General features: G+C 37.8%; 1 protein-coding gene across 2 annotated transcripts; it reads left to right on the forward strand.

Moving 5' to 3' along the window:
* Positions 1-71: 71 nt before the first annotated feature.
* Positions 72-13,453, forward strand: dus2 (dihydrouridine synthase 2). 2 transcript variants are annotated; one of them, XM_048158704.1, is made up of 16 exons: positions 72-231; positions 414-562; positions 660-705; positions 820-911; positions 990-1,033; positions 1,147-1,207; positions 4,891-4,938; positions 5,017-5,082; positions 5,219-5,289; positions 5,369-5,455; positions 5,572-5,740; positions 6,078-6,199; positions 6,320-6,463; positions 6,563-6,650; positions 12,699-12,772; positions 12,844-13,453. In XM_048158704.1, the coding sequence occupies exons 1-16, from the start codon at positions 204-206 to the stop codon at positions 13,103-13,105; spliced, it is 1,551 nt and encodes a 516-aa protein (XP_048014661.1). In that variant the 5' UTR covers positions 72-203; the 3' UTR covers positions 13,106-13,453. The 2 variants fall into 2 exon arrangements, with proteins under 2 accessions (XP_048014661.1, XP_048014662.1); XM_048158705.1 differs by having other exon boundaries at positions 102-231; positions 397-562.
* Positions 13,454-13,597: the final 144 nt, after the last annotated feature.

Consider the following 13,597-nt stretch of genomic DNA (forward strand, 5'->3'; position numbering starts at 1 on the left):
ACTACTATAATATGTAGTTAACCTGCGTGCCGTTATTTGAAAATATCCATACAAAGTTTTAAATAAGCAGTGATTTACATTTTGAAGTGAAATTATCCCATTTTCTGGGAGCGGACAGTCGCGTGGCGATGGCGTCAACACCGGAAGCGAGCGCTGTTCACGCGTGTTCACTGCAGCTGTAATGTTGACTCAAGTTGTGTTTGATGCTTGGAAGTTCTGCGCTGCTATCAGGTAAATATCAACAAAATGAGGTTAATATAGTTGTAATTATAATGGCGCAGTCGGTGTTTTATATTCCAGACATATTTGGCTATATTATGAATATATATACTATAATATAGGTGTCATTTAAAGGCTTCTGATCTGATATTATTTACATTGGCACTCATGAACAAGCTAATGTCGGTCTGCAGTGGTTCGTGGATGGACGATGATGATGGCGGACAGTGTGGGCAGGCTGTGTTTTGATCGTAAGGCTGTTCTGGCCCCTATGGTGCGGGTGGGCACTCTACCCATGAGGCTGCTGGCACTGGACTATGGAGCAGATATTGTGTACTGTGAGGTGAGGACGAACATTTACACCACATTTCATTCATGACTCATTTGAAGAACTTGCCCTGCAATATTCTACATGTTAACATGGCCCTGTGGTATTTCAGGAGCTGATTGACATCAAAATGGCCCAGTGTGAGAGAGTAATAAACGGTACATCAGTTTCTGTTGGTCATATCAGATATCTGAGGATATTATATAACATATAGTATCTAAATGGGTTCATATTAAAATATTAATAATGCACATTGTCTTCAATGTCTTCAGATGTGTTGGAGACAGTTGATTTTGTTGCTCCGGATGAGCGCGTGATGTTTCGCACCTGCAGTAAAGAGAAGAGCCGTGTGGTCTTTCAGATGGTATACAGGATTCAGACTTTTCCTGACTGCACTGTTATTAATTGTAAAACATAATCTGATTCTGTGCTTGTGTTTCAGGGAACGGCTGATCCAGAGAGAGCCCTGGCTGTGGCTAAACTTGTGTGAGTTGTTTTTCTTTTAGTATCATATATTTAAAGTCGTCCGTGTAGTGTTGCTCTAGGGTATTATCGCATTTGAACTTGTGTTTAACGTGGCTGTTGTTCATCCTGAACAGGGAGAACGATGTGGCGGCCGTTGATGTGAATATGGGCTGTCCCAAGGAATACTCCACGAAGGTAAGGCCTGGTTCTGTGTCAAACATACAGTGGGGTTTGAAAGTCTGAGGATGCACTGAAAATCTAGGAATTCAAAACCATATTTAAAACTAAAATATCCAAAAAAACACTAGGCCAGTGTTATATATTTTGCTCACTTGAGTACTTACAATATCCCAAATGTTTGCAACTATTTGTAAATCGTGAGAAAATTGCAATTTTAACGTATGGACGTGTGAGGAGTCGCCTGTCATTTGTGTCATACCCGCGTTACCCTCGGTTTACGTTTTTATTTTGTAGAAACCATGGAAACACCAAAGACACTTTAATATTAACATGTTTTAATAGACAAGGGAACAACAGGTTTGATATATTTATAGACAGAAAACTAATTATTGTTATATAGCTCAACATGTTTAGTCCTTTTGTTTAAATCTAATTTTCTTGATTTTTTGCGAGTACCATGCTTTACCATTCCTCAGAGAAGCTGAGGCTAGCTAACACAGCATCTGATTTATTTTATTTATTTTGCAGCTTTATTTTTAGTAACAGTAATACAGAATTTTCTCCATCATACGATACGTTTTAAAATTAATTGCATGCCATTTATCAACACAAGCCATCCAGCATTTAATATGATATTGTAAAATCGATCTATCTTACTGCAGTGTGTAACAGCAGAGAGTAACATTATAACATCATTTTCAACACTCTCAAATGTATCTTATATGATAAACAGAGCTGTGTTACCTCATACTCATGACCAGAAAAGCGGAAGCAGCACCGGCGACTGTGTCATAATAAAAGTCCCGCTGCTCGTGAGGCGTGTGTTGATCAATCGCTCCAGCGGCCTCGTTCAGCTCCACAACACTCGGTCCTGCTCTGCTTCATACTACAGTAACGTTAATAATCGCATCCATGAACATGATTTCTTCCCGACTCCAATCCCTATTCTTTTCCACCGGCTGTGAGGTGAAGACCACATGTCCCAAGATTCCGCGCTCAATCTTGGCATCATCAAGCTACGCCTTTGTTTTGAATAGGCCTCTAGAGACCTCAAGTGGACATCATTCTTACATACTGCACCTTTAAATCAATTTGTGCTGATAACATGGGGAAAATGCCTACAGACATCCTGAAATTCATTTTTAAGGGATATTTCACCTAAAAATGAAAATTATCCCATGATTTAATCAGCCTCAAGCCATCCTAAGTGTACATGACTTTCTTGTTTCTGACGAACACAATCTGAGAAATATTAAAAAATATTCTGGCTCTTCCAGGCTTTATAATGGTAGTAAATGGGGCTTTTTGAAGCCCAAGAAAGCACATCCATCCATCATCAAAGTAATCTATACGACTCCAGGGGGTTAATAAACGCCTTCAGAAGAGAAACGATGGGTTTTTGTAAGAAAAATATCCTTATCAGGGCTCCAGACTGTGCCTAAAACGGTCGCATTTGCAACTAAAAATATTAATTTGTGAGTGATATTTTTGTTATTTGCGTGTTCTGTGACCAGTAGCCTATCACATCATTTGCTATGTTGACGTAATTAAATGAGATGATAATTACTTTTATTATTCCATTCTGCTCATGCTCATCAGATAAATTTAAGGTCATAAAAAGTCTTCAGTACCTTAAATTGTAAAACAAGAGTATCAATGATCTTTTTAGGCGTCTTGTATGTTGTGGATGGAAAAACAATTTGCTTTATTTTCATTAAATAAATGTGAGCGCTGCATGTTTTAAGTCTTCAGGCTCTCGCAAAGTGCTTCAGAGCAGCTTGCATTCAATGATTAGTCCACACTAGTCAACCGATTGCTTTATATTATTCATATTGTAATGTGTTGTAACGCTTGTAACAACATAGTTTTTTTTTTTTTTTTTTTTTAATCTTCCTCATCTGAACTTGAATGAGCAGCAAAAGCAAAGCACATGCATTTCAAAATAAGAGTCCTGCTGTATTTTGGCCTGTTCATTAATCAAAGTTGTATGTATATCAATTTCCCTTGTTTGTCGTTTGGTTACATAAAACAATTTTAATATATTTATATATTTATTTCCAGATATTTATATTTATTTTCATTTGATTCAAAGTAAACTGTTGTAGCTTCAGGAAGGAAAGACTAACATTATTTGACACATAATGTTCAATATAAAGATTATAGTTAACTAAAATCATTAAAAAACATTTTTTCATTGCTTGAAAAAATTGTAATACTGAAATAAAAATTTATAAAAACTAAACAGCCATGTTTAAAAAAAAAAAAACAATTAAAACTTAACAAAAATGAAAGCAGAAAATATAAAAATCTAATTGGATTCAAAATATTAACAAAAACTATAAGAGTATTAAGTGAAAATAGTGACTTAATTTCTCAGAAAAGTCACAAGATGAAAATGCTGAAACTGTAAAGGGAAGATAAATAAACAACAGGATGACTAAAAGTAAGTGATTTAAAATGTAAGTATTTTTGGCGCCTGTTTTTTTTCCCCCTATAGGAGCCAGAGGCTCCTTAATGATTTTTTTATTATTATTATTATTATTATTATTATTATTTTTTTTTTTTTTTTTTTTTGTCTGGAGCCCTGCTCATTTAAAACTTTATGAACTATAATAACCAGCTTGCGGCAAACATCTGTACGCAAGTCGACTTATGGCAGAAGAAGCGTGGCGTCTGAAGCGAAGCATGTTTAAAATTTTAAATGTGGATATATTCTTACAAAAGCTCATCGCTTCACCTCAGCAGGCTTTTATTAACCCCTTGGAGTATGGATTACGTTTATGATGGATGGATGCGCTTTTTTGGGCTTCAAAATCATGAGCCCCATTCACTCCCATTATAAAGCTTGGAAGAACCAGGATATTTGTTAATATAACTCTGATTGTGTTCGTCTGAAAGAATAAAGTCATATAGAGCTAGGCTGGCTTGAGGGTGAATAAATCATGGGATAGTTTTCATTTTTGGGTGAACTATCCCTTTAAGCTTTCAATTCAACTTCTTACTCAAAACAGGATGACGTGTTTTTGTTCTCATCTCTCTGGTTCCCTAGACAAAAACCCAAACAGATTTTTCCATTGTCTTTTGGATTTTTGCAGAAAAAAGCTCGGTGACCAACAAATGTTTATGATTCTTACACGTTCTGTTCATCATGATAATCTTCAATAATGAACACTATAAATGAACTACACCATGGTCACATGACTTAAAGGACACCATCATTAAGCTTTCAACAACTCTTTCAGGCTTTGTTTACTTGGTCAGTGTAATGATGTTTAATGTCCTCTTGTCTCTTTTAGCCGTCTTTTCCAAGACACATAAAAACCTTTAAAAATCTCAAGAGGGTTTTACTGATGTGTTCTATATTGTAGAATAAAAGCTGAAAACATCTTGAGCTTGTGTTCACCACAGACTTTATTTAACCAAAAACTCATTGACTTCAGGGCGATGCAACCGGAAGTGCTCAAACGAAACTCGTTTCTGGGTTTTGACCTATAAGAATACTTCATCCCTGTTCAGTGTTATGATGATAACTTAATTTGTAACGAGAGAAACATATTGAAAGAAGCATCTGCATCTGTGGTCTCAGACTATGGATTTTGTTCTATTATAATGTACAAATTCTACATTATTTTTATGTATTTATTATTAATATTTATTTCTTCTGCTGTCATGGATACATTTCACATCATCTCTCATAGGGAGGAATGGGTTCGGCACTTCTCTCTGACCCTGAGAAAATCGAAGCTGTAAGTTTTCTGCATTTTAACTATATCAGTATTTATAAAACATTTTCTTTATCATTATTTGAACATCTTGTCTTGTAGATTCTGAGCACTCTTGTGAATGGAATCTCAAAACCCGTTACATGTAAAATCAGAATCCTTCCTACAGTAAGTGACGCTTTTCTGTGTGTTTTTTGTTGTATAATTTGTGTAAAATAATAAGGAAGCTAAGAAACCCTGATATATAAAATGATATTTATTGTTCCTGTTAATTAATAATAACTGACACAATGTGCTCTTTCAGCTGGAGGACACGGTGAATTTAGTGAAGAGGATTGAACGAACGGGAGTGGCGGCCATAGCAGTGCACGGCAGGTTAGAAGTGTTAGTTAAACGTGTGCTTACAGATGGATTCTTCTTACGTCTGCTTACGCCGTCTTCATATTTGTGTCAGGATGAAAGAGGAGAGGCCGCGGCACCCGGTCCACTGTGATTACATACAGGCCGTCGCTGAGAGTGTGTCCATACCTGTCATTGCCAAGTCAGGTTTCACCCTACATCACATTTATGCCACTACTACTTAAATAGAAACTGTTTACATATGGTATTATTGATTTCTGTTGTTATCGTCGTGTTTTCATTACTCTCTCTCTGTAGTGGTGGCTCTTCAGACATAGTGAAGACATTTGAGGACATCGAGACGTTTCGAGTTGCTACAGGAGCGTCATCTGTCATGATCGCCCGGGCGGCCATGTGGAATCCTTCAGTCTTCCGCCAGCAGGGGGTGCTGCCTGTGGACGCGGTCATGGAGGAGTACATCAAATACGTATGTGGGACAACATTTGTGTATGTCTTCAGTTCAGCCATAAGTTATTTAAACAACAAATAAATATGTAACATAAAATTCATGATAAATAAATTTATATTTGTAAGTATATTTTTTTAATGTAGACAGGGATAACAAAGTTGTGCAACAAGTCATAAAAAATTAAATTCAATAATATACTATGGTAAATAAAACCCCTTTAAAAGTAAATGTATCAGATGACTGGAATAGCAAATTAGTCTTCCATGAACGTACTCCAAATCTTCCAAATAGTGATCCATGTAAAATATGTTGTTTATGAGTCTCAATGAGATTTTTTCCTTATGTTTACTAACAGGCTGTTCGCTATGACAATAACCCGTTCAACACCAAATACTGCTTATGTCAGATGCTCCGAGACAGAGTTGAGTCTCCATTTGGAAAACGGTTACATGCAGCTCAGACCAATGAAGAAATATGGTAACATGATTTATATGGTAATATGCTTTGTACACGTGGAATTAGCACAAGATAAAATGACGCTATTAATGGGTGTGAGATTTAATTAAATGTGCTGAAAAAAATGTTTCTGTTTTGCAGTGAGGTGTTTGGATTGACTGACTTCTACATGAAGACCAACGCTCAACTGGAGGCTAGAAAAGCGGCCCTACAGACCAACGGTGATCAGTCGGAAAACCCTAAACTGGAGGATGATGTCATTACGATGCCCGTCCGCTTTGAAAGGTGCATTGTGACTCTCTCATGAGCCATGTGGCCCCTAGGAAAGCACTTTGGCTTGTACACTGTATTTACTGTATGTGTGATTGTGTGTCTGTTTCCCAGACGAGATTATCCACCTCAGATCACTCCAAAAATGTACCTGCTGGAATGGAGCCGAAAGGAAAAGCTCGATCAGCCTGTTTATGAGACGGTCAGTTCCAGTAGATAGCAGTGGTTCTCAACTAGAGCCTCGAAAAACCTCCACTGAGGCTTCAAAAAGACTTAAAATGATTTAAGCATCAAAATAAGACAAAACATCAATTTCTATTCACCACCTGTAAAACACTTTTTTTTTTTTCCCCCAAACACCATGATTCTCCTAGTCTTAAAAAAAAAAAAACTATATATATATATATATATATATATATATATATATATATATATATATATATATATATATATATATATATATATATATACACACAGTCATACCAAAAATTATTCAGACATTTTTGATATTTTTTTTTATATATTTTTACTATGTAGCACTAGAATAGCTAAATAAACTGTGACATATTATACTCAAAAATTCTTCATACAGTAGACTACCAGTAAAATTGATAAAAATATGAAACCAAAAATTATTCAGACACTTTGACCTGACCATGTTCTGCTTAAGTGTTATCTGACATGATTAAGATTATTTTTTTTCTGACACAGTTTAACTCTGAGATCTTGTCATATTTTATTTCCATTTTTTTTAACTATAGTGAATAAACTGTATTAATGAATGAAATGTTCAAGATGTCTGAATAATTTTTTGTTTGACTGTCTAGATAGATAGATAGATAGATAGATAGGTATAAGGGCTGGGACAAAAAAATTGATTCACCTATCACATTTTTTTTCTTTTTTTAACGATACGTCTTTTCAACCTCATAGTTTCATTATTTATGTGATACAATAGTTCAAATTATCTTACAATTACTGGAATAAAAATGTATAGTTCAAATATAAACACTGATGTCTATGGTAGCGATCAAAATAGAGTAAATCACCTTTTGATTAAATAATGTTTCAAATAACCACTGTATCAGTTACATTTTGTCACTAGGTGGCGACAATAGACTGAAATGTGTTTTTCATTGAATCTTGAATCGTTCAAGATAATGTAGTACTACAATCCTTCTGAAATAAACTACAATCCTTCTGAAATAAAACTCAGATGCATGTGATGCATTGTTTTTTGTAAAGATGGCGCATCTTATATATCATGTACAATCTGTATACGTGTATGATTAAAAAATGTAAATTTCCCATGGTTTAGTGTTTAAAAAAAAAAAAAAAAAAAAGGAAAAAAAAGAGATTGTAATATCGAATCGCAAATCTAGTAGTATTGCAATTATTTAAAAAAATCACAATACACATCGGATCGGCAGCCAAGTATCATGGTAGTATCGAATCGGGAGCCCTAATATATATGGTTATGAGAATGTGATATGACTTATATATACTTTTGATGTAATTATATATTCTGACGCGCTGCATGTTTCAGAGTAAAGCACAGCAGTGTGTTCAGTTTCAGTTTCGATTCACAGTAAATGCTAATCTGTAATTGCTGCGTTTGAATTGCTTATAATTTCCATTTGTGAACACGTGTGTCAATCATCATCATCATCATCATCTTCCCAAATTCAGCATGAGAATCGTTTATAAATCTTTTGTTTTTATACAAAGAGTTAAGGTCCTGCGTTTTCCAGACAAAATAAAAGCTCAGTGGTTAAACGTTAAAAAGCAAAGAAATTAGGACAACCATAATTGTTCTGTAAAATAAAATAAAAATAATTTGATTAATAATGATTAATAATTAAGATTGTTGAGGCTCAGGTACACAATCATCTCTAAGTGAACAACCTTATACGAACATTTTCAATCAGGTTTTCGTTCCCATCATAGTACTGCGACTGCCCTTTCAAATTTTCTAATGACTTATTGGTAGCGGCTGACTCAGGACTGATATATCAATTCTTCTCAATTTAACTTCAGCGTTCAATGCTTTCTCGTGAAATTCTCTAAGACAGACTGCAGTCAGTTGGAATTGTAGATACGTCTCTGGCTTGGTTTACATCTCATCTCTCTGGTCATAACTCAGTTTGTTAAACGTGCAATAAGTGATTCTCTTCAAACATTTTTGTTATGCTGGTTGAAAGTCGCAATCACGATGTTAAGCGGTCTAAATGTATTTATATTAATATATATCGTCTGTGGGAGGTGTAGGACCATAAAAAGTTCATTTAATCATTGTTCGGTCAAAAACTAAAGGGAGGTTGGGAAATGTTTTCAATGCTAGAAGGCTAAAGTTAGCATTTTCCCAGAACACCTACTGCATCTTTTAAATTAAGCCAGTTTAAATCCAAATCCTCACGTATAACTACAGGTGTCCCGCAGGGATCAGTCCTGGGTCCTTTACTATTTATCATTTATTTATTGCCACTTGAAAGCATTTTTATGAAATTTGGTAACCATTTTCACTGTTACGCGGACAACACCCAGCTCTATTTATCTTCATAACCAACTTCTGAACTTCCTCCATCCTCTCTGTCTAACTGGCCACGTTCACACAGTCATTTTTTTGGGATTGACAACCGCATTTACTTACAGGTGTGAGTCTCGAAATGTCTCGTTCATACAGCAACTTAAAGTAGCGTCTCGAACACTGCCTGTATGGTATGAACGTGCAGCGAGTGTCAAGCCTGTATTCTCTCACTAGTAACCATGACGACAATGATCAACGTAATATTAAAGATGGCGTCGTCCATAAAACTGAAAAGTATTATCACCTCTCACATGACAAAAGACTAACTGAACCGCGATATCATCCATCAAAAATTCATTAACCAACAGCAGCATGTAAACACGCGCTAGCGGAGTCTTTAACCGATGCACACGCGTGTCACGTCCTTTGCGACATCTCGCGCATACACGGCATTTGAAAAGAAACACAAACTCCGGTAGAACAGTGACTGGATCTAACACCTTAATGCCGAGTTCAGACTGCACGATTTTAGCCCCGATTTGGCTCGCCGACAGGTTTTGAGAAATCGCCGACAAATGCCCGAAATCACAGGCAAATTGGTGCTCGTTCACGCGAGTGACAATCACGCAGTGTGAATGAGCAAAGACGCGATCTGAGAGAATCGCCGACGAGTCGCCGACGCCCGTGAGATATTTGGCATGCTAAATATCTGGACCTGTCGGCGATTCAAAATCCTGCTGTGTGAAAAGTGTTCTGACTGAAAACTACATCGGCGATGACCGACAGCCAATGAGAGAGCAAGATACATAGCAGCGGGGATTTCGGGGAGGAGTTATAGACCTTATTTTCCAGAGAAACATGCACGCCGCCATCTTTAGAATATTGTCTTTGAACTTCCGTTTTCGCGGTAGCCCTGTATATTTCTATGGCATCGCTGTTGAAGAATAATTAGCTGGTGAAGTGGATTTACGTGTTAACAAAAGTTATCATGAGCATTGTAATGTTTAAAGCGGGTGTCTTAACAAATGTCAGTAGAACGGGAGGATTTTAAAATGAGCAGTTCATTCATAAATACATAAGATCGCTGTGGAAATACAAGCCGGAAGTCAAAAGACAACGAGCGCAACGCTGAAAAGGGGAGGGGCTACATAAGGTCTATAGACCACAATATCAGCAGGCATGGCTTCATTCACATAAACATTACAATTCTATCAAACGGAAACAAAACACAAACATTTGCTTGACCATCCGCAACAGCAGCACATTGAAAAGTTATGTATTTACCTCCAACTCTCATTGCAGAACACACAATCCACAGTCTCTCCAACCATTTCCTCCTCCATATTCTTCTTTTCTTTTTGTTGTTTTCGCTGCAAAACAGCGCACCGGCAATTCATATTGCAAGCTTCTTGCGGGCTACCGTTTTTAATAATAATAATAACTCCGGTCTTGCACGCGTGATATCGCATTGTTTCCTTGTCACATCTCGCGTGTGTTTGGTTGTGAAACGTAGTTTGCATGCCAGACAGAGTTGTCGGTGATTCTTCCTATTGTCAAGTCATGCAGTGTGAAACCTTCTGTCGCCGATCCATCGTGCAGTGTGAACACAGCAGCGACTGAATGCTGGCCAAGATAGTCATGCAGTGTGAAAAGAACAGTGACCCGACTACTTTGAAAATCGTGCAGTCTGAACTCAGCTTTACGATGACCTTAAGATGACGCACAGCTCGTATCTTTGTTGCAGTAAGTTACCAAAAGTGAAACCACACACAAAACCCTGGCTCTCTCCCACTGTATGACGTGACAGACAACTAGTTGTCCAGTCCTGTTCTGTTCACACACCGCGAATATTCCGAGAATGCGGTTGTGAGTCCTGAAAATTTACAGGTGTGAGTTCGGTTATAGAATTTGGTTGTCACTCTGCAAATAACCGTACTGCGTGTGAACGTAACCGTATTAAGGACTCAAATACAGGACTGACAACCATATTCTGCTGCTGTGTGAACGTGGCACTGTTTGTCTGAAATTAAAGCTTGGTTTTCAAGGAATTTTCTTAATCTTAAGTAGCCTGGATGCCAGCCGAACTTAGCCCCGCCCACAACATTTTGAGGTCGGGGAGTTCGGTCTGGACTCGATCCGTAGAGGAGTAATTATGCCCGAACAGAAACTGTTCGGACCAATCACATTGTCAGGGCGATGATTGACAGATTATCACTAGAAACGTAATCAGCCACGTCATCAAAGAGCGCTTGGGGAGTTTGATTGACAAGCGATCTAACCAATCAGAACGCCGCATCCGCCATTTTGTCCGACAAAGCAGTCAGGAGTTAGAAGATTAACCTTGGTGGAGTTAAACTTGAAAAATTGTGCATATTGACGTCTTTCCGCGTTTTAAACAACATTCATTCTCATGTTCATTCGTGTTTATTTGATGCTATAAATGGACTAGTAGGAAGAGATGATCGGTTCACGAGCCTCTTGAGCTGAGGCGCTACAGCAATCTGTCACGATCATGGTCACAACCCATTAAAGAGCCACAAAACGGTTTTTATTGTTTGAATTTTTTTAATAACTACACAGTTTGAAAGCTGGGACTTTGTTTAATATCATAAGTAACCTGCTCTGTCTCGTCTGTTGATGTGTTGTCAGTTTCCTTTTGCTCCGCGATGCATTTTCCACTCTGTGTGGCGTGACAGCGCCACGGCTTGTCGGACAAAGCAACAGTAACTAAGGGGGGCGGGTCTTTGCGAAAGGTCAGTTAGTTTACAACAATGATGGCTGTTGTTGAAGAACTGAGATGTGTAGATTCCGCCATCGCGTCCGTTATAGAAGATATCGACAGCGCATTAACTTTAAAAAAGGAACAGAGGACCGCGATCAAGGCATTTGTCGATGGGAAAGATGTCTTTGCCGTCCTTCCTACGGGATTCGGCAAAAGTTTGATTTATCAGCTGGCCCCGATGGTCGCTAAGAAGAGTTCTGTTGACAACTATGCGTCGCTCAACATACGTCACTTACTCTGTAGCTCTGATTGGTTGTAGGTCTATCCAATTGAGGTCTTTCCTGGATCGGTTGAAATACGCCCCCAATGGAGCAGTATCAGACTCATATTCGAACTAGAATTGAGTATGACCACGTCAGGCTAAATCTTAAGAGGAGTAAAACAGAAATACTAAAATAATCTGTCAAAACCAGTGGTTTCTCTATGTGCACTGATAATACTACAAAAGTTTGGGTGTTATCCTCGACAATACTTTCGAGGCACATATTAACAAGTTTACTCAGACGGCTTATTATCACACATGTAACATTAACCGCCTCCGCCCAGCCCTCTCATTGAGGAGCACTGCTATTTTGGTCATTCTCTTGTTACCACATATTGACTATTGCAATGCTCTTTTTTTTGTTATGGTCTTCCCCTCAAACTCTTACACAAGTTACAGTTCGTGCAGAAGTCAGCTGCATGAATAATCACTAGAACTCTTAAGATGAAACACACATTTCCTGTTCTTCAACACCTGCACTGGCTTCCTGTTAAACAGCATATTGAATTAAAATTTTTGCAATAACCTGCCTCCTTCATATTTATCTGACCTACTTTCAACCTATATACTCCCTCTTGAACTCTTAGATCGTCATCTACATTTCCTTTAGTTCTTCCTCTCATGCGTTTGGCTTCTATGGGATCTCGAGCTTTTAGTTTTTTGTTTGTTTACTTCTTAGGAACAGCGAACTCAAGATCGAGCATTTCAGTCCACGGTTGTTGTGGCCGATAAGAAGTACCGCTCCACGCTGTGGTGAGTTTGGCGTCTGATACGCTCAGACTCTTTGATATTTCTGTCTCTGATTCCATGTTTCCTCTGTTCAGGGAGAAGTCGAAGAAGTTTGCGGAGCAGGCCGCTGCTATCGTGTGTTTACGCACTCTTGGGCTTCCAGAGGGTCGGATCGGAGAGGAGAACAGTGGACTGGTAAATAAACGCAAGAGGGACGACAACAAATGTGCAGCGCTAAATGACAATGAGTCAGCAGCTCGAAAGAGACACATAAGTGAAGTCCCACCAGAAGAGGAAGAGGAAATGAGATGCAGGACGAAAGTTGTGAATGGTGACTGTGGTCAGACCACAAGTTAACATTGGCCACACTATTTCATTCCTCTTTATTTCAAAGCAAAGTGCCGTTTTATCTGACAAATTACCGTGTTTGCTTTTAAGTTTAAATCCAGTGTTATCAAGTGCCATTGCAGACTAGTAGTGTTTTCTATTAGAAATACTGGTTTGTAATTTGTTGTATGCCACTGTTTTGCATGGACGATTTTTCTTAAATACTTCTATAATTATTTTGATGGATTTCCACTCTTCACCAGAAGGGCGCAGTGTAGCTCCAATTACTTACAGTACAAGGAAGTCAAAACTGCTACCATACTGTCATGAAACTTTTATTTCTCCTTTAGCATCTGGAAATAAACCATTTTAACTATATGCATTTGAACATTGTTTTCCCCCATGTGTTGAACAATGTTTTGTTTCTCAAAACCTAGTACGCTGCATAACTAGACAGCATTTTGGGCATTATAATCCACAATGCTGTACGGGTAAGCAGCCATGATAACCATCTTCAGCCAA

The sequence above is a fragment of the Megalobrama amblycephala genome, linkage group LG15 (genome assembly GCF_018812025.1).
Source record: "Megalobrama amblycephala isolate DHTTF-2021 linkage group LG15, ASM1881202v1, whole genome shotgun sequence".
NCBI classification, from domain to species: Eukaryota; Metazoa; Chordata; class Actinopteri; order Cypriniformes; family Xenocyprididae; genus Megalobrama; species Megalobrama amblycephala.